Genomic DNA, 21,180 nt, shown 5'->3' with positions numbered 1-21,180 from the left:
AATCTCATGATCAGTCATGAAATCATGACATTCAGAAATATGCTACACAAACATCTTATAGCAAAGCTTAGCTATACACCTTTACAGCCCATGGCATTTTGTCTACCTCCTGTGATTGTCAGTTCTCCCAAAACAAACACTGACATACATGTACATAGTCACAAATGTGACAAGTATTTTAAGCACACCAACTTTTCCAGGTCTTATCTATACCTAATACATAACTGTCTTCAAACATAGAAACAGCTAATAATAACCTATTGCAAAGTTTCCAAAGAAAAATTCATGTATTCTCCATTTTGTGTGAAGCGAAATAAAATGTCAGTGCAGCCTTATAACTTAGTTTTCCTAAACCCTAGAACTACATTACCTACATGTACAAAGCTTCACAATGCATGCAGCAAAGTAAAGTTTTCGTATATACAGAGCTAGGAATAAACTTGTACAAATATAGTTGCCAACTCTCTTCTGCCTTGAATATTTTACACTAAGTAATTGTGACATAACTTCCTTATGTATATACACATGAACCTCTGGAAAGAATACTGAGACCCATAATGAAACAACTTGGGACGAAGACCAAGAATATTTGAGAAGAAGTTATCAAAATATTGGTGGAACATTTTATCATGTCAACATTCTGTTCAAATCTTGTTGTTTTCTTTCTTGTGTTATCTTTCCCAAACCTCCAAAAACACAGGTTTGTGCCCATTTTCACACCATCCTCTTACCCTGTTACACTCTCCCATGCACCATCTTCAACAACAAAACGTGCTGGACACAATGTCAATGACTCAATCACCATATCATCTTCCTATGACTAATTTTCTCTACATAATCCTGTATAATAGACTTCATAATTTAATACAAAAAAGAGTTTTGAATGTCTAACAGTTCAGTACACATCAATACAAGAGTACAGCAACATGAAGACTATCATAGGTTTTTGAGGATAATAGGCAATTGTATAAAATCAATGTTAACAATATCACAGTTACAAACTTATACACCAGTATACAGTGATAAGAAGTATATGTAGAGCAGGAAGATGGGGTACATCAGGAGGGGTTTCTTGGTCTTAAACTCTTCGTGAACAAGCAGGGACCCAGCACTGTAGGCAGCCCACAGCACACCTAGGAACTGTCCAGAAAAACACAGTTAGTATAGTACAGGAAAGCACAACAAAGAACTCAGAAAATGATTATTGTAAGTCATATTTCTCGGCTGAAAACATGTTCTAGTACAATAGTTATGCATTCAAAATGCATTTTTGCTGCATCAGGAATTTGGAATTCATATGGAGATGTCACCGGGAAAATTGTGAAAATGAAACCGCCACGGACATTTCGAGATTTACAATGTCATGTGCAAGTACCCTAACAGAGGTACGTTGCCCAGTGCACAAACAAGAAGAACATGATCAAGTTGTAACACTTACTTGTGACAATGTGTGCATTTCTTATACTAGTTATACATATTAGAATATTTCTTCAAGAAATATACTTTCATGGCATGAAACCTTTCTCACCTTTACTAAGAGGCTGACATAGTGGAACGGGCTGACCAATGGCAGAGCAGATGCTGTGACAAGGAGTGGCAGCAGCGAGTAGCCAATCACACCCAAGCACTGTGAGTAGCTCACCTGCAAAGAAAATTGCATAAAACTGTGTTTATCTCCTGTTACCATAAAACACTGGATAAACATCAGTGACATCCCCATACTTCACTTACAGTCAGCAGATAAGCTCCCCTACTGCATATCACACCTCATATCTGTAACCTGTCACAATAAAGCTACATACAGGTAGAGATAAGTTAGGAACATGTTTAGATAAATCAGATGCCAAGTCTTGATTGTACAGCAGCATTCCATCATGTCGAGAAATCTGATGAAGTTGCTATTTTCAATATCTGCACAGAGATGTTAAGGATATCAAGTTAGTATACCGGCACATCATTTCACGCACAATACACAAAGCTACATGTATATTTGCCTTAGATGCTGCAATTTTTTTCTGTTTATCTTACTGTTTAACTTATAATCTGATGCCACAGTACCAGAATGAAAAGTAAGCAAGCAGCTCTGTTTTCCTCTCCAACTATTAGGCATATAACTTCCTGACAGTTTGTAATAGCCTGGCAATAAAAAAAAACATCAAATCCCATTGAACTGTGCATGAAGACATGTATGTTCATCACTATCATATTCCTATCATCTTCCATTATGCTAACATCTATGGCACAGATTACAGACAATGTGTTTGGTATAGGCCATTAGTTACAAACTATGGCAGAAATGGCCACCCTATATGATACACCATGAGGTAACAAATTGAGCATTGTTACACCATCTCCCTGTAATCAACATCACATTACAGTATGAAGACCAGGTCTGGTCAGTTGTTATAGGAGATGACTGGGGCAAGATTTGAGCAACGGCAACAGAATACACCTGGGACTGTCTCCAGTCTCCTATCATGGTTTGTTTCATCATGCAGGATGTGTCTCCAGCATTTAGAGTCACATCTGGTGATGTTGGTGTAACATACCATCAGCCAAGGTCGTTTAGTAATCTCAAAATTAAGGAAGAGATCAAAGGTCAAGATCACCAAGCTAACAGCATTCAGTTGACCTTATAACCTCAAAGCTTAATGTGTATTTAACACTCTCCACTTTGAAACTTTTAACAGTTGTGGATATGTACATGTATCTAAGTTTGATTCCTCTCATTGTTTCCAAATAAATTCTCTGTGAAGCCAAGGAGTTTGAGACTTGAAAAGTTGACTCAGTTTACAGCCTACTTCCCAAGGAGTTGTGAGACTTGAGAAGTTGATTCAGTTAACACCCTACTTCCCAAGGAGTTTGTGAAACTTGAAAAGGTGACTTGGTTTTTACAGCCTACTTGGCAAAGCTGTGATATATGGAACCTGTAGTGTCAGTAATAACCTTGTAGGATCAGTGACTATAAACTATTAATGTTTGGGACCCCAAGGTCAACTAATCACCTGCCATAGGCCACAATTTGCACATTAAGCATAGTATGACACATTAGGTATGTAGGTATCCCATCAAAGGACAGTCACCCATCACCATCAACCCAGTTCTGTCACACCCACATCTGCCTCCTCCCATAGGTGCGCTGCATTTACCACAAATGATGTTCAGGGACTTTGCTTCATATCCTCGGGATCTATGATGTTACTCCCAGCCAAGGGCTGCTTAGTCAATAATTACTCACCCTTATCTGGATTTGTTGTGGCGTTGCATGAATACTAATATCCTCAATATCACAGTGTAGGATTTCAATGGTTTTATTGACAATGGTTAGGATTATGTCATATCAGCTTGGCTGGATTATACATGAGAACTATTGTATATGGAAAGGATCAATTAAAGATAAAAAATACATACCCTAGGGTGAACCCCACACCTCATTATGAAGTCTACAAGCATCAAGGGCCACTGGCTGAAGCAACTTCAAGAAAATGACCATCATGCTTAATCTTTAATGTTGTCTCAAAGCATTCATGAACTGTCTCAAAGTGGTCCTTAACAAGAACTCAAAGTGATTCAGCAGCACTTTGGCAGGTAACTACAATTAATGGAGAAGGCTAAGTGCCTCTGTCCTCTCCACCTTCATTGTGACTTCAGAATAAGTGCTTCAAGCACCTGAACACTGTCCCACTCACCTGGATCACTGATGACACATTATATATGCAGTTTGGTAAAAGAGGTATACAGATAGTGGAAAGGGCTTCTCTTACATCTCATAGATTATGCAACATGTAAAACTGGTACATGAATATTGAAACAGGTTGTGAGTGGCAGGACAGTAGTGTGCTAAGGTCTACTGGTAAGCCGTGATTTCACTCTTAAACCACAAGGTCATTCATCTTAACCTCCAGTCAGTCTTCCCCCAGTATGATAAGTTGTTGGAAAGTCTGGGATTGGTGCTTATCACATATAGCAAGGACATCATAATGTCTTTGCATACAAATGTACATGTAGACTGCTTACCCTGAAAAATATTAAGGGCACTGGGCAGTATAATTCTACAGGTAGTATGCCAGTGCAGCACATAAGCCCTGAAGGACAAGACCTTTGACTGCCTTTTCCCCAATCTGCCATTTACCAGTAGCTTAACACACACTTTTACCTGCTATCTTTGAGGCACATCTTGGGCTATTTACTGAAGGATCTTATCGGAAGCCCTGACCCAGATTCAAATGACTGTGAGCATTTGTCAGCCATTGTGTAAGGTCAGGGGTTAAAACATGTTCATCTCGAGCCTGCCATTACTTCTGAGCTTGGGGATGCCTTTGTGGAACATTGGCAGCTTTGATAGAACAGAACAGACAGATATGCATTATGGTTACAGGCAGACATATTGCTGTATTGTACCATAATCATTTCTTTTCCTCGTATCAGATGAAGATGTAGAAATGGTCAATACTTTTTGTCAAAATGTATCATTTCATCTATGGCCTCTACAACAATAAAATCAAAGTGACCAAAATCTACCAACACATATGACCATTTCAATCTGAGACCCACTTCTCCATGCTACTATGATCTGTAGTTTTTCTGCTCAGAATTGCTAAATCATATATCAATTTGTTTCAAATTTCATGTACTCTGGCATTAATACCCAAAATCTGCGGGGTGAAGTCATCACCCTTTGTGACTTAATAGTCAAAAATCATGTACAGCTGTGTTGTACACAATGTAATAGCAAATATTTTTGTCTTAAATTTGACGTTGTGTCTATTTGAATTCACATGCAGGCTGATGCAGCTACATTGACTGACAAATTGGAAATTCAAAGCAAATGCAGAGAGACTTTGCTGACAAAGCAGTTCGAACTATAAGTGACATCACCAAACAAACTTTGATATGAGCAGAGCAGACAGATCTGGGGCTATCCTGTGATGCTGGAGTTAATGTCACAAGTGCGGCGGTAAGTTTTATTACCTGTCAGCTAAGAGCTGACCTGAAGAGACTGGAAGCCCTGGCCCAAAATCCCCCTGAGTGGAGAAGGCTTGCTGCCCAGTGTGCCACTAGGTATGGGAGGATCTAAGTCTAAGTAAGAAAAGAGCCGAGTTCTTAGTCACCAGAGTGATAAAACAAGGACATATCACCAGAGGCTGGGTGTTACTGTTTTTCTTAGCTGAAGGATGTTCTCACTGTTGCTTTTCTGAATTATACATCTTATTTGAGAGCAAAATTAAAGGCATTAAGCATCAAAGAGTATTATCTGATATTGGATTAAAAAAATATCCCTACACATTTTCATCATAACTTGGTCATTTTGGTGTGTAGACTTCACTTCCAGTAAATCTGTAGGATTTCCCACAAGTGTCCCCTATTTGTCTCTGTTGAGACTTTGCATTTTAAGGTTAACATTTAGGAAAAACTTCCTTTTATAAAAGCTACGAGCAAGAGAACAACAAAATCCTTTCCAACAGCATCATATATTCAAGGAATGTTTCAGTGGAAAGCAGCACAACTTTCAGCACCACAGACATAACTGATCTGCCCACATTACACTCTTGATCATCCTGCACACGTGCATACAGTTTTCCAGGACTAATGCACCATCCTGTTAACACTGCCAGATCAATGTAAATGTCACACCGTGTTTGTACTCAACTGATAAATACAATTACTGGTTGCAATTGTTGTAGTATATTTGTTCTGGAAGAAAGCAACTACAGAAGATGACCTACTGAGATACACTCTGCAGTGGTATGTAAAATTTACTTCCAAGCCATTGATGACCCGTTGGGAGTTAGCCCAATTTTGCAGAATTCTGGGAACTGCAGAATTCTGGGAACTGTAGCCAGAATTCTGAATAATTTTTTTCTGACTCCAGTTCCCAGAATTCTGGCTCCAGTTCTCAGAATTCTGGCTCCAGTTCCCAGAATTCTGGCTCCAGTTCTCAGAATTCTGGCTCCAGTTCCCAGAATTCTGGCTCCAGTTCCCAGAAATCTTCAGAATTGGGCTAATCCCCTTGGGGGTCATCAATAGCTGCGACATATTCTTAACTTCATTTTCGCCTACCAGATGTGATATCAAGCTCTTTGGGTTTAAGATTACTGAAATGTGGGAGGTATAGTCCCAAATTAAACTGGAATTCCCAAACTAAACTGGAGGCCATTCAAAGAAGACCACTCATGGGACCAATAAAATCTGCTTAATATGGACAGATGGTCACTGTAGACAGGATTCTTAATACTTGCGTCAATGGGAAAATTATCTAAGGGACCACCAAAAAGAGGTCAAAGTAGCCAGGTGGTCCTTATGTAGAGGTGGTCTGACTTGTAAAGATTTGACTGTGAATGTATCCCATCCTCATCCCTAATGATTAACCATCCTGAGTCCATACACACCTCTCCTCCCAGCACTCTGGCCAGCATGAAGATGATGAGAGACCCGAACACCCAGATGGTGATGATCCACGACACAACCTGCAGGGAAACATACAGTGTGTTCGTGTGTCAATAGGAAAATACACATAAAAATTCTGCAGGAAAACATACAGAAATAGACATTATGTAGGGAAACATACATAACTTTTTAATGTAACCATTCAGTAGAGAAAACATAATTTTTGTATATAAACATTCTGCTGGGAAACACACAGATATAAATACAGAATTGTGCTACATCAAACGGTTACTAACTGTGGAAATTGGGGCACCTGCTGTCATTACAATATGTTTCCTGAAATAACTTGTTTGACATGTTTCTCCTGTAGACAATGTTTTCAAAATTGCTTTCTATATTTGTCTAAAATACATCCTACTTATGGAGAACTTTCTAAACCAGTTAAGCTGTTTTTAGACAACTAATTGACATTTGTTTCAAATCCAAAGCTAAATTCAAATCCTGCACATAGATTTGAGATATTCTTGTCATGTTATTAGGCATGACAAATTAATTAGACGTGCCCTTGGACTGCTTAATTGCACTAGATTGTCTAATGCACTGGGATCCAGGATTAAGGATAATACCAGAGCATTTAAAGAAATCCAAGTTACTGACAGCAGGGAAATTACCCGAAGGCAATTTGACAGCAGGATGGCAAGATGAGAAAATCGCAATCTGCTCGAGGAGGAACGACTCCCTTGTGTATCCACAGGAGATGAACCTTTCTGTGTTTCCCATCATAGGTGCTTTATCAGTGGTAAATCTTCATGGATATTGATTCTAATGAAGATTCAGAACAGTGCTGCTTTTCCTTGTAGAGGAGACTACTGTTGCATTATTACCGGAATCGTTCAGATCCATCTTTTTAAGCTACCTTCCTATTTTTACCAATCACTAATGTTAAGTTCTCTAATCATTCAAAGCTTTTGGTAAAGCGATATCATGTCTTACTCCCTTTATAAAGTTATCCACCAACATTTGTCTGTCTGTGTTATCTGTGCCACAAGGCAAGGTTTGTTCATTTTGAGGAAAAATCCCCAGTGCAATGACCTCCCATCAGATGTGAAATATCGCTTCTGGTGTAATCTATCCTAATTCAGGGAGCAGCAATTACAGCTAGCTCTTAAATCCAATCATTTCCTGCAATTGATGCACAACAGAACGGGCTGCAATATGATAACAAGGATTGGAAATAAGTCAACCTCTAGTCAGCTTCTATTCTATATACATTTCTTACTGGCTTTAATTCCACTTTTCTCCGTTTTGTTTATCAATATCTGTCAGAATTCTCCTGTAACCCAAGTCCAAGAACACCTGTAATCTTCTACAAAAATGTCAACTCAATTATCAAAGCTACTACCATGTTAACTTTAAGATCTATTCTTGACCTACTTTGAACTACGGTATTGTGATTTAAGTCGTCTTATCAGATACTGGAACTATAAAATACTTCTGTAATGGTCTGTGTTACTTCATGCATCAATTTGCTGCCACCAATTCCAAATCCCATGTTATGTCTTATATTATGCAAACTCCATCTATGGACAACAATCAGAGATAACGAAGATCCTAATCTACTGCACTGCAAGTTAATCATATACAAAGGGACAGAAAAAAGGCCATTGGCCTGATATAACGGACAGGCAATCTCAGGCTGACCTGGCGTGTGGCTGTAACGTCTGATGAAGGGATGAAAGTAACATCCCCAGGAGACAGCTGATACCGAATCAAACGCTATCAGAGTAAGGCCTCTGTAATCATCTTGTAGGAGTCCAAATGAAGACAAAAACTTGTAGCACTCAAGAAAAACAGGGCCCACAACCTCACATCCGGTCCTTGATTGGACACAGAGACAATCAAGGGAATGGTATAAAGTGGTCTTCCGAGAAAGCATTCTACTGGCCCCATGAGACAATTTGTATTGCATAATATAAAGTTCTGGTACAGCTGAGGGGAACCTCGGCAATTGTTCATGTTCCCTGTCTAGTCCATACTTATTCCGCCCTTGTAAATATACATAAGACTTGACAGTCCCCTTTCAATTGGGTCAACAGAGTTAAGTAAATATAGCTGCATTAAACTAAGTTTCTCATTTCATCCATATTTCTAAAGGCGTCCAAAAACACCAGTTGACTTTTTAAAACCATCTCCGAAAGAAGATCAATTGTTGGGAGTCCTTTCGTCATGATCCATGCAAAAGCAATGATTGTTATTCAGATCATGAGTGTCTAAAACACATGGAGTAAATTCCAATGTCTTTACTACTGGAAATTGATAGAAAATACAGGCATCAGGAACTATGTTCACATTACCCATATCTTTTATAGTATAATAGATGCAATATGCCAGAAGAAATTACAGACATGAAAGCAATAACAAAACGCGTACGCACATAAAGCAGCACTATACCGCCAGGATTTATCTATACCCTCAGCAAAGTAAAGGCATCCTCTCATAAAAGTTGTGAAGATAAAACTACAACAGCTAAGGTCAGACAGCTTGAAGCATGGCTTTCTCTTCAAACAAATCACACTGTGGTATGAGTGATCACCTTAGCTGTAGCACTGGGACTGAGTCACTAAGCTGTAAGGTGTAAATTTTACAGGAGTTACATTTCTGTATGATACTAGGTGTATTGTCCTGAAATGCCCTGTGTAATAGATTGACAGGTGATCTTATATGGAGCATCAAGGGTATAAATCATCTCACAAATGACACTATCCCATAATGTCTAGTATATGAATTATTATTATGATAATAGCTTATCTCAAACAAGTATCCCTAGAACCAATGACAATTAGTAAATTTCCAAGACTGTTGAAGTAACATTTTGTCCATTACTCCAAAGTATGTTTTCTTATCCCATCTATGAAATAAGCACTTTCTTTGATGAAGGAATATCAATGGAAAAATAAGGTTGAACTTCAACTCCACATATGGGCCCCTGCACTATTGTATTTTGCATGTGTGTCATTGTGTGTTATGAAATCCTTATTTAAATATATAAAGCAAAATCATCATTTTACTGCAGGAATTATTCACATACTCAGTAGTACTCAGTAGTCTCTCATTAGCATCTAGACTAGACACTTGGGCCAAAATGAATTTTGCTTTGGTTCTAACATATCTTACTTAGAATAAAACTTTACCTTTCATAATCTTGATTACTACAGGCTCATGCATTTTCATTCCTGGCCACAATTAGCAACAATGTGCAGTTTGGGTACTTACAGCTAAGTATAAGTTAGCATAACAAAATTTCACTTGCTATTTTGGTTGCTTTTAGGTTTATGCCAAGGAGCAAACAATACATCTAATTTGGCTGGGTACTTATCTATAATGCTACTTTCATTAGTACCAGACACATTCTAATGAATTAAAGCTATTCTGATGGGACAGATGTTATGAAACAGCCATCACCTTACATTAGTATATGCGCACTCAGTAGCTGAAGGGCATGTCTGTGACTAGTTTGTGACATTAACAAAGACAAGGTAGTATCAAATGGAATAATATACAAAAGCACTACTCATGTTACTGTAATCACTGCACTGTCAGGGAAAATTCTGAATGTCTGCAGTACCTCTAATTCTAAACAAAAGACTAAATACTGGCAAAATTGACTGATTTCTTTTCTTGATTTATGACTTAGCAGGTATGGATGTTTGTGGAATGCTTAAGTAATTGTGACAGACTAGGCCAGTAATGTGAAACTTAAATAGCATCTCTAGCCTTCAGTCTCAAACCTGACAGACACTGAAAGAAAAGAATGGCATAATGTCCTGATACAGTGTTTGGATCAAAAGTCCCTTTAATATTTTATGGGTGTAGTCTATTTTTAATGCTTCAGGTAATCATCATAATCTGCAGGTTGAAGTTGGAAAATTAATACATCACCGTTCAGTTACTGTGTGCTTAATGTACAGAGCAGAGGTCTAAGTGTACCTTCTGTAGGCAAATAGGTCACTGGTTATTTCACAATACAGTATAGTAAAATAAACGTTTATTAACCTTTCCATGCCATAAATTTGGTGTTCTCACGAGAGTAGGTCACTCCGTGATCAAGATGTACAGTAACAGTAGACATCAAAAGTTTGGAGGTACATGTCTTGTTACCTTTAAAGTCACTGATTGAAGAATATTCTAGTAACTTGTAATCACACGTGACTGATGAATCTCTTCAACAACAGTGTGTCAGTAATGAACAGAGCAGGCATGCAATTGCAATGCACTAGATGCTTCATGTTTTAGGGTTGATACTACCAGTCTTTCCATGCAGTTGGAATAACCTCTGATACAGGCACTGCTAACCGATCACTCTTTCCATGTCATGCATTAACTATAATAATACATTAGTAAATGCAACAGAAATACACATACTATCTTCACACACTTGTCAATGCATACTGCATGGTGCATTTACTGAATGTACAGCGACTGCAAGTTTATTGTAAATGCCAGGGTAAACACTTAGACTGGAAAGGGAGTGATGCCTTAAGAAAATATTTAGTTACTATTCTGTGCAGGAAATTTACAAACCAACCTGCAGTAATGGAGGGGAAATAAGTTACTACTTAGATTTATGATACCAGGGGATGCTTCAGAATGAAATCAGGTTTACTGAATAATTCAAGCAAATGAGAGTAAAGGCCATTAAAGCTGCAATTCAAACCATCCTAATTCTGCCATCTTGAGTGATAATGGTGTCTATCTATTGGCTATTACTGCAGTAAATACTAGTGGGTGAGTGAAATTAATGGATCAGGTCAGCTCCTTTTTGAATGATGTTTGAAGAATTTTATCATGGACCAGATCAAAAAGCGCCCATTTACAAGTCCTATAGAATAGTTGCCTTGACATTTCAAAAGTAGGCTGTGCCGCAGGAGAGGCATCCTGTATCCAGAATGTGGTGATGCTGCTGGCTCACTGACCACTGTTATAATTGAGGTTAATGCCTGATGGCAGAATCAACTAAAGACGAAGTGATCAGAACTAGTGAGAAGCCTAAGGATTGGGATGACTGTCACTGAGATATGTCTGTGGCATACATGTATGTATAGATATGCCTGTGGCATATGCATCAAGCTGACATGATAAACCTATCTATATCCATTGATGTATGTGTTGCCAGGTGGTGCTTAAGCTCATAGACAAAATCAATAGGTATATAGATGGGAAGCTATTGTTGGAGGTATTTAGCAGATTAACACCATGTGAAAGTAGTGTCAAATGATGGTTCTTAGCCATTTCAAGCATGTAATGCATCATAGGAACCTTGTTGCAAATGCTGGAGATTGACTATGTTTTCCTGGTATCACATAAAATGATATATAAATATGGTATGAATAAATTTTTCTCCCATTTCAAAAATAAACAGATATGTACCTGAATGTAAACACAAGTACCTTAACTTAAGGAACTCTTAACTAAAGGGGACTTCAGATAACTATGATGAATACATGTACAAAAGAGACATCCACAACAGCTTTCATCACAATCTAGTCCTGAAAATTGGTAGGTAGAAAAGCTATACGTCCATGAATCTGTACCTTGTTAAATTGGAACACTTATCAGAATGCCATGGAAATCTATATCCTATTGATATAAACCAGTGTAAATCCTAAAGCTTATCAAAACAGATTTGCTCTGCAGATTTGACTTTGTTTGATTCAAACCTTTATTGGGAATAATACCCATCTATCTGTTTATCCTTTACTAGCAAGTGCATTCCATGCAAATCATTATTAGTTTGTAATGATTCAGCATATATACCGTATCAAGATTCCAAAACGACCAACCATGTGCAGGGTGCCATCATTCACGATTATGTAGCAGTGAGAACATTGACATCTGTTGTCACTTTGTCCTATTTTACAGACACTTGTTCTGTGTAACCTTAGGTCCTTAATTTCCCTCCTTTGATGCCGAAGTTTCTCCCCTAATCAGGAGGCCGTGTTTTGATTTCCCAGGATGGTGCAGCTGGCAGTACACCAGAGGTCTAATGACGATGAGAGCCAATCCCCAGTCCTTCTGTCTCCATCACGCGCTCAGGCTAAATACAACCAATGGAGACAAAACTGGGTCTTACAGGGACTCACAGCATCTAATACAATCTCTCTCTTGGCTTCGCTTTGCTGACGAATACAATAGTCCCTAACTATTTCTACTCACATCTATTGGGGGCAAAAATACATTCAATCACAATCATTACCTTCATCAATTCTGCTGTATGAAAATATCAATCGATTGGTTGTTGATGAAAACCATTTAGTATGACACATTATGACAGTTTTGTGGTAATGTGGAGCCAGCCGATTCGTGCTCAATCATTTCATGAATGACTTGTAATATCACGGTAAAGCCTGTTTAACTCTAAGCAGTGTTCAATCACAACTGATTGAGTTCCAGTTCTCAATAGCCCTCACAAAGAAAGTTCCACAGTTAAATTGATTTATTCCAATGCCTCGCCTTCCCTGCTGTCCTTTAGATGTAATGAAGTGGGTGATGATGTCCCACATAAATCCCAGCTGTACAAAACCTATTTCTTGCTTGAGTTATCTTTAATACGTGACCTACTTATCATAGGTGAAATCGCTATACTACAATGAGTCATGATGAAGGTGATCAATACCTGCTTCATGTATACACATGTACTCTGCTCTCACTTCAGAACGGTGGATAAAAAGTTTTTCCCCTTTACTTTCTTTTATCTTTCATCTTTTAAAAGCAGTATGGTATGAAAAGAAATTGGTGTCTTACAGCTTTACACAATAAAAAGACTTTAACATCCACATACAGATCTTGACGCTGAATTATGGAGAACACTTCTCCCTGTAGACATAAAAATTGTATGGGCTAGATCAATGGGCAAGTCAATACCAGTAGGGACAAGCTAGGGTTAATGAGGTTTTCCTTGATTGTAGTTTGACTATCTAGACTAAGTACCACAGTACCGGTCTCCTGAAAAATCCAAGATGGGAGGGACTGTATCAGGCATCGTCTTTATTTCACGACACACCAGATTCATTATGTCTGAAAAGCTTGGAACCAAAACATTGCTTTACTTATTTGTGCAAGAAATGATTATGTTATCATTCTTAGGTAAGCTTAAATACATATTGTATGTCCGGATAATACTTCGTTGTTGCCAACTATATCAAATTTAGAATTCATGTAATTCTTTATGTTGAAATTATGGTTTGGTGCGACACATATCATAACTTGCCATTGCTAAGTTAACCTACACAGCTGGCCTTATTTCTGTATTGCCAATAAAATTGTTTGAAAAGGTTTGAACTGCAGTGTGTGAAATAAGTCTGAGTCTACTTTTATTGTACATGGCATGGAATATTGCAACACACCTTATAGCTATGGTCATTCTTCCTGTAAGACCTATGCATTTAGTACTGACGTTCAAACCATGATGCATACATAAATGTACATGTATGTGCAAAATTGTGCATGTACTTCATATACATGACATTGTGAATGATATTTTGTGATTTACTTGATACTTGACCAACTTCAAACTTTCCTCATGACAAATTGTAACACAGTTATGACAAAGGCTGAGTCAGCCATATGTAAAATGGGGCAACATGGGCAGTTAGAGATCGATGTATGAGATTAAGGGCCCTGCTCAGTGAGTTACCTATCTTTATTACCAGAACTGTTTTAGTAAAAACAGAGTGACCTAAGGGAGTTACAGCCAATATCATAATCAATCACCTCAACACCTGGGACCTGCTATTTCCCCCTACGATGAACAATATGGCCTTTTTTTAAAAGGCTATAACTTAACCCCCAACAACCAGGTGCATTGGCCCCATGGAGTTTGTGCAACAACAAAAAAACATTTACTCCTTAGTTATGTAGAAACTTCACAAAATGTTTCAAGAACATTAATTTTGTATCACATACAAGTACATGACGATTTAACACAAGAAACGCTAGAGCAGGATCCATCCATGAGAAACAGAGTTTAACTCATCAGAAAAACATAGTCATGCTTTCAAGAACTTTCTCAAGATACCTATGCTTTGAACACTACAATCCATCAAGGAAAAGATGAATTACAACAGCTACCGACAAATCCAGACCAAACCATGGCTGAGGAAGCCATGCATTCATCAGTTAAGTACAACATGCCCACACACAGGAATAACTTCATAGGTGGGCAGTACAGAATGATGAAAGACCCTGCCAATACAATTCCCGGCCTGATATTTCATCTACATAAACTGCCTTTCAGCATTTCAATGCTGAAGATTTACCTTATAAAAGTTGATGGATGGGCATACAGGCAGTACAGCCACAGGTGGCAATTTCTCAGCTTTAGGACCACTGAACTGAGAAGAGATGATCGATAAATGCGGGAGGAAAATTATTGTATGCCTCTAACATACAAAAATGCAGGCAATTCCTTTAGGCAATAGCAAACCTGACACATAAAGTTCTTTCTGTGCGCAACCTAAGATTCTTTGCTCAGCATTTGGAAACATCAAAACAATACCCCTTTAGAAGTACAACAAAAAGTGCTCAAAAGAGTCACTGACAGTCCTTGTCTCATCTTTACAGACCCTGAGACTATGTTTATTTCAATGCCACCTTTGCTTAACGATGTTATTCATTTCAACACTTATTTGGGACTTTGTTCTATTTTCAAAGATATACATGAATATCTGGCCATACACAAACTGTTGAACCTCAAAAGACATCCTGTACATACATGTAGCGGAAAAAAGGTAAAGAGAGTTTATATCAAATGACATGAACCACATTTGTAACACTATGGACCGCTTACCTGAATGCAAAACAACAAGTTTTTTAATTGGATGATTGATTACTGAAACTTGGGAACATCCTTAGGGGCTTTGATAAGGATAGTGCGATTGATTTTGATCACGTGTAATGGTCAAAGCAGGCGTGCTGTTCTTTCATGTACAATGAACTCAGACACAAAGGACTTCAAAACAAGATCTAAAAGGATCTACATACAGGTACACCTCCTGTAGTCAACTTAAGTCCCGGGTAAAAGGTATCCTTGAAGAATTGGGTTCAAAACAGATTTGCTGACATCAATAATGGAGATGTGTTCAACAAAGTTGACTGAAGCTCACAACCACGTTTTATTCTTCAAAGTTTCTGAATTGTTAGAATTATCTTGCTTCTGAGTATGCCCTATAGCTATAAACATTACTAAAAAGCGGCTGCCTCTTCAAAATAACTGGCAGAAACAAAAATCAGATGATGGATTGCAGAGATGGCAGAGCAGAAACAGTTCAGATGTCCCATAAACAAGTCTGTTAAGCTATAGTGGAGCCGTAAGATATCAATTGGCACTTTATCTGGGACAGATGGAACACAATAAAGACCAGAGACCAGACTTATTAATACAAGGACTCAAATAGATGAAGATTTCATATTCAGCACGTCCCCTCTTTAAGTGTGAGAGATGGTAGCCTTGAACAGGGTACTTTAGATTGCAGATGGGGGCTTACTAGACTAACATGATTACTAGTAACATACTTACATGTACATGTATATATAGTGATAAAAGAAAGAGGCCAGCTCCCCAGGCAGTGCATTGACACAGCGATATCGATACAGAGATTATATCTAAAATGAGGTCTCTGGACACACTCTGCAGTAGAAGGGTCAATTGACTATATTCTCAAGCTGTTTGTTAAACCCACCTTATTGTTAGGACAGGGCTATTGGCTTAAACTATCCCAGAATCAAGTAAGATTTATGAACTTGCAACTTGTTACAAACTTATTACCAACCCTAAAAAGTGTCATCTTATATATATTTATGTGCCAATTTCACTATTACTTTTCCCTTGGAGGGCACTTTGCTTATACCAGCTTTACTAGTAATTCCTTCAGAAAGACTAGGCAGAGGTTGACCTATGGGGCAATGTTATCAATCTAAACTCATCTGCTTGGAAAAAAAAACCTACAAGCTCTAGATTTTTGTCCGTCCCACTCATTATTTTAATAATTGGGAGGGGGGGCCATATGCAAATGTATATAGAGCTAGGGATGGATGGGGTAAAATTTTTGTCTGTGTCCACAAGCAAATTTCTGTCCTGGGACAGGGGGATGGGTCCTGAAGACAGCCCTGGTGTGCACAGACACGCAAGTTAACAGCTGAATCCTTGAACTCTTGGACGCTTGGAAAAGGGCCACAGCCGTAGAGTACTAGTATGCAAACTTTCATGGTTAACTAAAGGTTGAAAAAAATACTTCCTCTCCTCACCCTGAACTGCCCATACAGCGAGACCATGGCAAACAGCACCACCACCAGCAGTGGTCCCCAGAAGTCGGGGTTGTCTCGTACAACCTGCCGGCGGAAGTTCAGGAAGGGAAAGGGCAGCAGCACACAGCGAAGTTTGTAGTAGATGTCCTTCAAGTCAATGTCCAGCTCCTCTCTGTAGAATGGAAGTAACATGTGTATAGTTTATCATCTTTGCACACAAACATGTAGTTGAATATGATCACTTCTTTATGAATGCGTGAATCTAAAACAAAATTGAGAATCCTGGTGGGAAACATGAAATATTCTGACATCAATTGTGAGAAATGGTTTTGATTACAAGCTAAATATAAGTGTTAAATTCTATTCCATCTCAAAGACAAACGTGCTATTTTCTTTTCTTACTAAAATTTTCCATCAACTCTACCATGATATTTAGGCTATATGATATTATGCCCTTGATAAATTTCACATGTGCTGTTTTGAATGTTTTGCAACAAATCATATACATTGAATTAAACATACAGAAACCTGAATATCAGTTTATCCAAAACAAAGGTTCCTGAGGGTACTAAGCAAGACCATGGGTTAGGTGAAAAAGGTGGCACCATATTGATATTATTATTTTTTCCTGCATTCTGGTAATGCAATGTTTTCTCATTTCTCAGTTAACCTTCAGCCTGCTAAGGTAGCCATTTAGCACCAAATTCATAATTTCAGTTCCTGTACATTTGTTCGGCAGCAGGGAGAGGGTCAAAGCCCTGATAAATAGGTCATAAACACAGACTCACAGCAAAGGTTTGTCATCATCATCATCTGCCGCATCCACTTCCATCAGCCATCCAAATCCTCGATTGTCCAGAAACTTCCCAGCTGTGCCCCGATACCGCGTGGACGTGCCTGATGACTTGGACGGTGTCCCCTCCATGGAGCCCATGTCTATGGCAATCTCTGGATCAGCCTCCATGGAGCCCGTCAAATGAGCCTCTGCACCAAACAAAGAAAGTCAACATACCAACGTCTTTTATCCTGGGCAAAACATTCTCAGACCTGTACTTTAGGTAAATCAATTTCATCATCACAGCATGCAATCTTAATCTAGGGTCATATTTTTATTCATGACTTATTAAAACAGTGATGTGTTATGTAGCAAGATGTTAGTTATAACCACAGGAAGATCTATCCGCTGGGGGTCTCCACAGAGACCCCAGCCGGACATCTGTAACTGATTGATATCAATAAAGCAGGCAGACACCCGTCTGTCTATGTCAGTTCCCACAGGCAAGCACTGAGTGCAGACCTCATTCCTTGCTCTCCTAGCTAGTGCCCTTATCTACTCAACACTGGTGGCATAGCGGTGGTTGCCGTTTTCGAACGGCCGAACCCGCCTCGACGCAAGCCTTGGCCAGCTACCATGCCGCCCGAGTCGCCCGGTAGCGATCGAGACCAGTGGCTACTAAAGCAAGCTCCGTCCGCGCTGTGATGCTACGCCTGCCATCGTGCCACGTCGACAGCCAGCAGCCCCGACTCACCACGCTACCAAGCCGTCCGTTTAGCCAGCCTGCCGCCGTCCCACACAGACCCAGCTCGCCCGACGTGTCTCCATGCCGCCCTCTAACCAAGCCAGCCTGCCAGCCGACCACGTCTGCCATGTGCCCAGGCGTCCGGACTCTCTGCTCGCCGTCGCCGAGGCCAGAGCACGCCGCCGATGTCCTGATGCCACCCGCCGCCGACCACGTGCGCAAGACACCGTGAGCGCTGTTTCCTGACCCAACATGCCGACCCGATCGCGACCCAGCCCGACTACCCCTACGACGGAACCCGTCACTGCCCATCCGTGATAACCAGCGTGACTTTCTACCGTGAAAACTAGCCGAACTTCTCCGCGTATCCTGCCTGACCACTGAACTTTGTGCAACATCTCGAACTTTTGTGGTTTACGTGTAGCTAGGTACCATTATTGCACGATGTCTTGTATTCTTGTATGCATGTTCGTGAGCCTACGGGTGACGGACCCGCCAGGTGGACTATTCGTAAGCCTACGGGAAACGGATCCACCTGGTGGACGCTATATTGTATTATTTTGTATTGAGACTGCATGATGCCTTCCCTAGATAGAACTGTTTTGCCATCTATGCTAGATGTGACGTCATGAGTTGATATTTGCCGACCACCCTGAAGCTGGGTAATGTCGGATACTGCGTTGACCATGCTGCGGTAACGTAGAACTTGCTCGTACTTGACTGCTATGTTAGTAGCGAAGCCTGTTTTTGCTTGTTTATGTTTGTTGTTTTATGTTCGTGCTTTGAAATAAGTACCCAGACGCCTCTGTCTCTATCATCGCAGCAGCAGTCCGTCTGTGAGGCTTTTGTAATCCGGAAGAAGTGTCACACCCGTGCCTGTTTATGGTCTTGAAATGTTTCTCTTACCATCTCTGTTTATATTACTGTATCGGACCTCTCTGTGTTCAACCGTTATGCTCAGATCAGACTTGGTACCTATTGCTAGTGCATGTATTTTAAAGGATTCGAGACGAATCCTGTTTAGGGGGATACCAGTGTTATGTAGCAAGATGTTAGTTATAACCACAGGAAGATCTATCCGCTGGGGGTCTCCACAGAGACCCCAGCCGGACATCTGTAACTGATTGATATCAATAAAGCAGGCAGACACCCGTCTGTCTATGTCAGTTCCCACAGGCAAGCACTGAGTGAAGACCTCATTCCTTGCTCTCCTAGCTAGTGCCTTTATCTACTCAACAGATGTGTTGGCACCACAGATTCAGTTCAGATATGATCACATGGTGTTGCTGAAGACTCATCAGGTATGAATGCATATACTTTTAGATGAAGTCTGTTACAGGGACACCAATCAACAGATACTTCTACAAGTGAGTCTGTCATATAATATTAACATAAACATTTGTGCTGATGTTGTTATTGGTATGTTGTTGTGTTTTCCTTTCGATGCTCACAACAAGGAGTACGCAAGGACCCCTCTATTGCACATCTCTTTCCAAATACCAAGTATTGTTTTATAAACCCTTCCTGGAGTTAGTGACACACTTCATTGTTTACAGTGCAGACGTTATAAGTTACACAAAATACCGAAGGGAATCTGTATGTTGTATATAAATACGAGATATATCATACAGTACTTGAAAAATTTTGTCAACTTTTGGTCGACTCAGATGATAACTGAACGATACGGATTATTGAATTTCGTCAGAATTACGAAAAACCATGCTTCCGGGTTAATCAAAATTATAATATAACACGTTATAAACTTATAAGAATTAGTTGTTTTTCCGACCATGGAGTCACAGTGAATTTAAAACTCGATTAGGAAGGTGACACCACGAATCGTATTTCTGAGAAGGAAAGAGTGCTTAATCATTGTGATTGCACACAGTTGCAAGAAATCGTAGTATTTACTTTTACGGCTTTTCAAAAGTACTTTTGCCCCCCACCCCATGCTACCCTGCCCTGCCACGTAAGTGACATAATCATATCGCTGTGTACGCAGTGCAGCAAGGTAGAAGTTAGCTGAACTGGGTTCATGCATACCAGAATATCCAAAGGACGCTGTTTCGCTTGTTGTTACGAAGGAAAACTCCGCTGGTGTGGAGCTTTCCGTCGTCAAAGACGTAAAGTCGTAACTATTCTGTCCCGAATCCGCCATGATGGATCTCGTATGTTCTCGCGAGATGTCAACTGCGAGACTACAGCGAAAGTGAAAGTTCTGTGCCCAAAGGACACCAAAGGAAAGTTGTTCACCATTTCTTCCATTTCCGACAGAAACTAACTACCCATTGGCTAATCACAGGTAGTCAAGAACTCGAAATTGGACTCTTATAATAACCAGGTGCCTGTGCCTGCGTTTTAAGGAATTATCTCAATATTTAATCCCCAAAGACCTAGTGGAATCACTGAGAGGGGGCGTGGTCGTGTGGGTTAGAGCAAACAGGCAGCTAATTCAGTGATTACATGTGAGAAGAAAGAATATTTGAATATTCGACCTACTTACTCAAGATTGTGTCAGATAGAGGCGTGTCATACTTACAAGTTACACATGTACATATTTCCTCTGCACCATTCTACACCCATGATTCCCAGTGCTATGGTCACATTTCCCAACCGGGGCCCGGCCGGGCTGTTTGAGGAAACGAAAAATTAAACTGTATGACTATGTCAATGAATATGCACCAGGCTATAATCTTGAATAATTTTGATACTTTTGTGTTTTTTGTTGTCTTTTATATCATACTTTCCGTTCCTCAAGACTGCCCGGGCGGGCCCCGGATTGGAAATGTGACCTTAGCATACCTCGATGGTGGTAGCATCTCTCACTCGTCCGTCCGCTAGAGGTCCTACCACCCCGCAACCCCCACAAACTATGAAATATGGGATGTACCAACAGCACTTTCTGCTGGTCTCCACCAGACCCTTTTGGGGAAGGAAAAAAGAGGAAATTGGACAACTAGACCGAATCATT

At 39.8% G+C, this 21,180-nt stretch overlaps 1 protein-coding gene across 1 annotated transcript; it reads right to left on the bottom strand.

Moving 5' to 3' along the window:
* Positions 1-879: 879 nt before the first annotated feature.
* LOC136433514 (protein YIPF4-like) lies at positions 880-20,398 on the bottom strand. The gene is made up of 6 exons (XM_066425802.1): positions 20,253-20,398; positions 17,478-17,673; positions 16,690-16,861; positions 6,390-6,467; positions 1,529-1,642; positions 880-1,140 (listed from the first exon to the last, which is right to left on the bottom strand). Exons 1-6 carry the CDS (start codon positions 20,365-20,367, stop codon positions 1,003-1,005), a joined length of 813 nt encoding a protein of 270 aa, XP_066281899.1. The 5' UTR covers positions 20,368-20,398; the 3' UTR covers positions 880-1,002.
* Between the last annotated feature and the right edge of the window lie 782 nt (positions 20,399-21,180).

The sequence above is a fragment of the Branchiostoma lanceolatum genome, chromosome 4, assembly GCF_035083965.1.
Source record: "Branchiostoma lanceolatum isolate klBraLanc5 chromosome 4, klBraLanc5.hap2, whole genome shotgun sequence".
NCBI lineage: Eukaryota > Metazoa > Chordata > Leptocardii > Amphioxiformes > Branchiostomatidae > Branchiostoma > Branchiostoma lanceolatum.
Note: the sequence above shows the minus strand (reverse complement) of the source record. Positions and strands in the feature narration are given on the sequence as shown.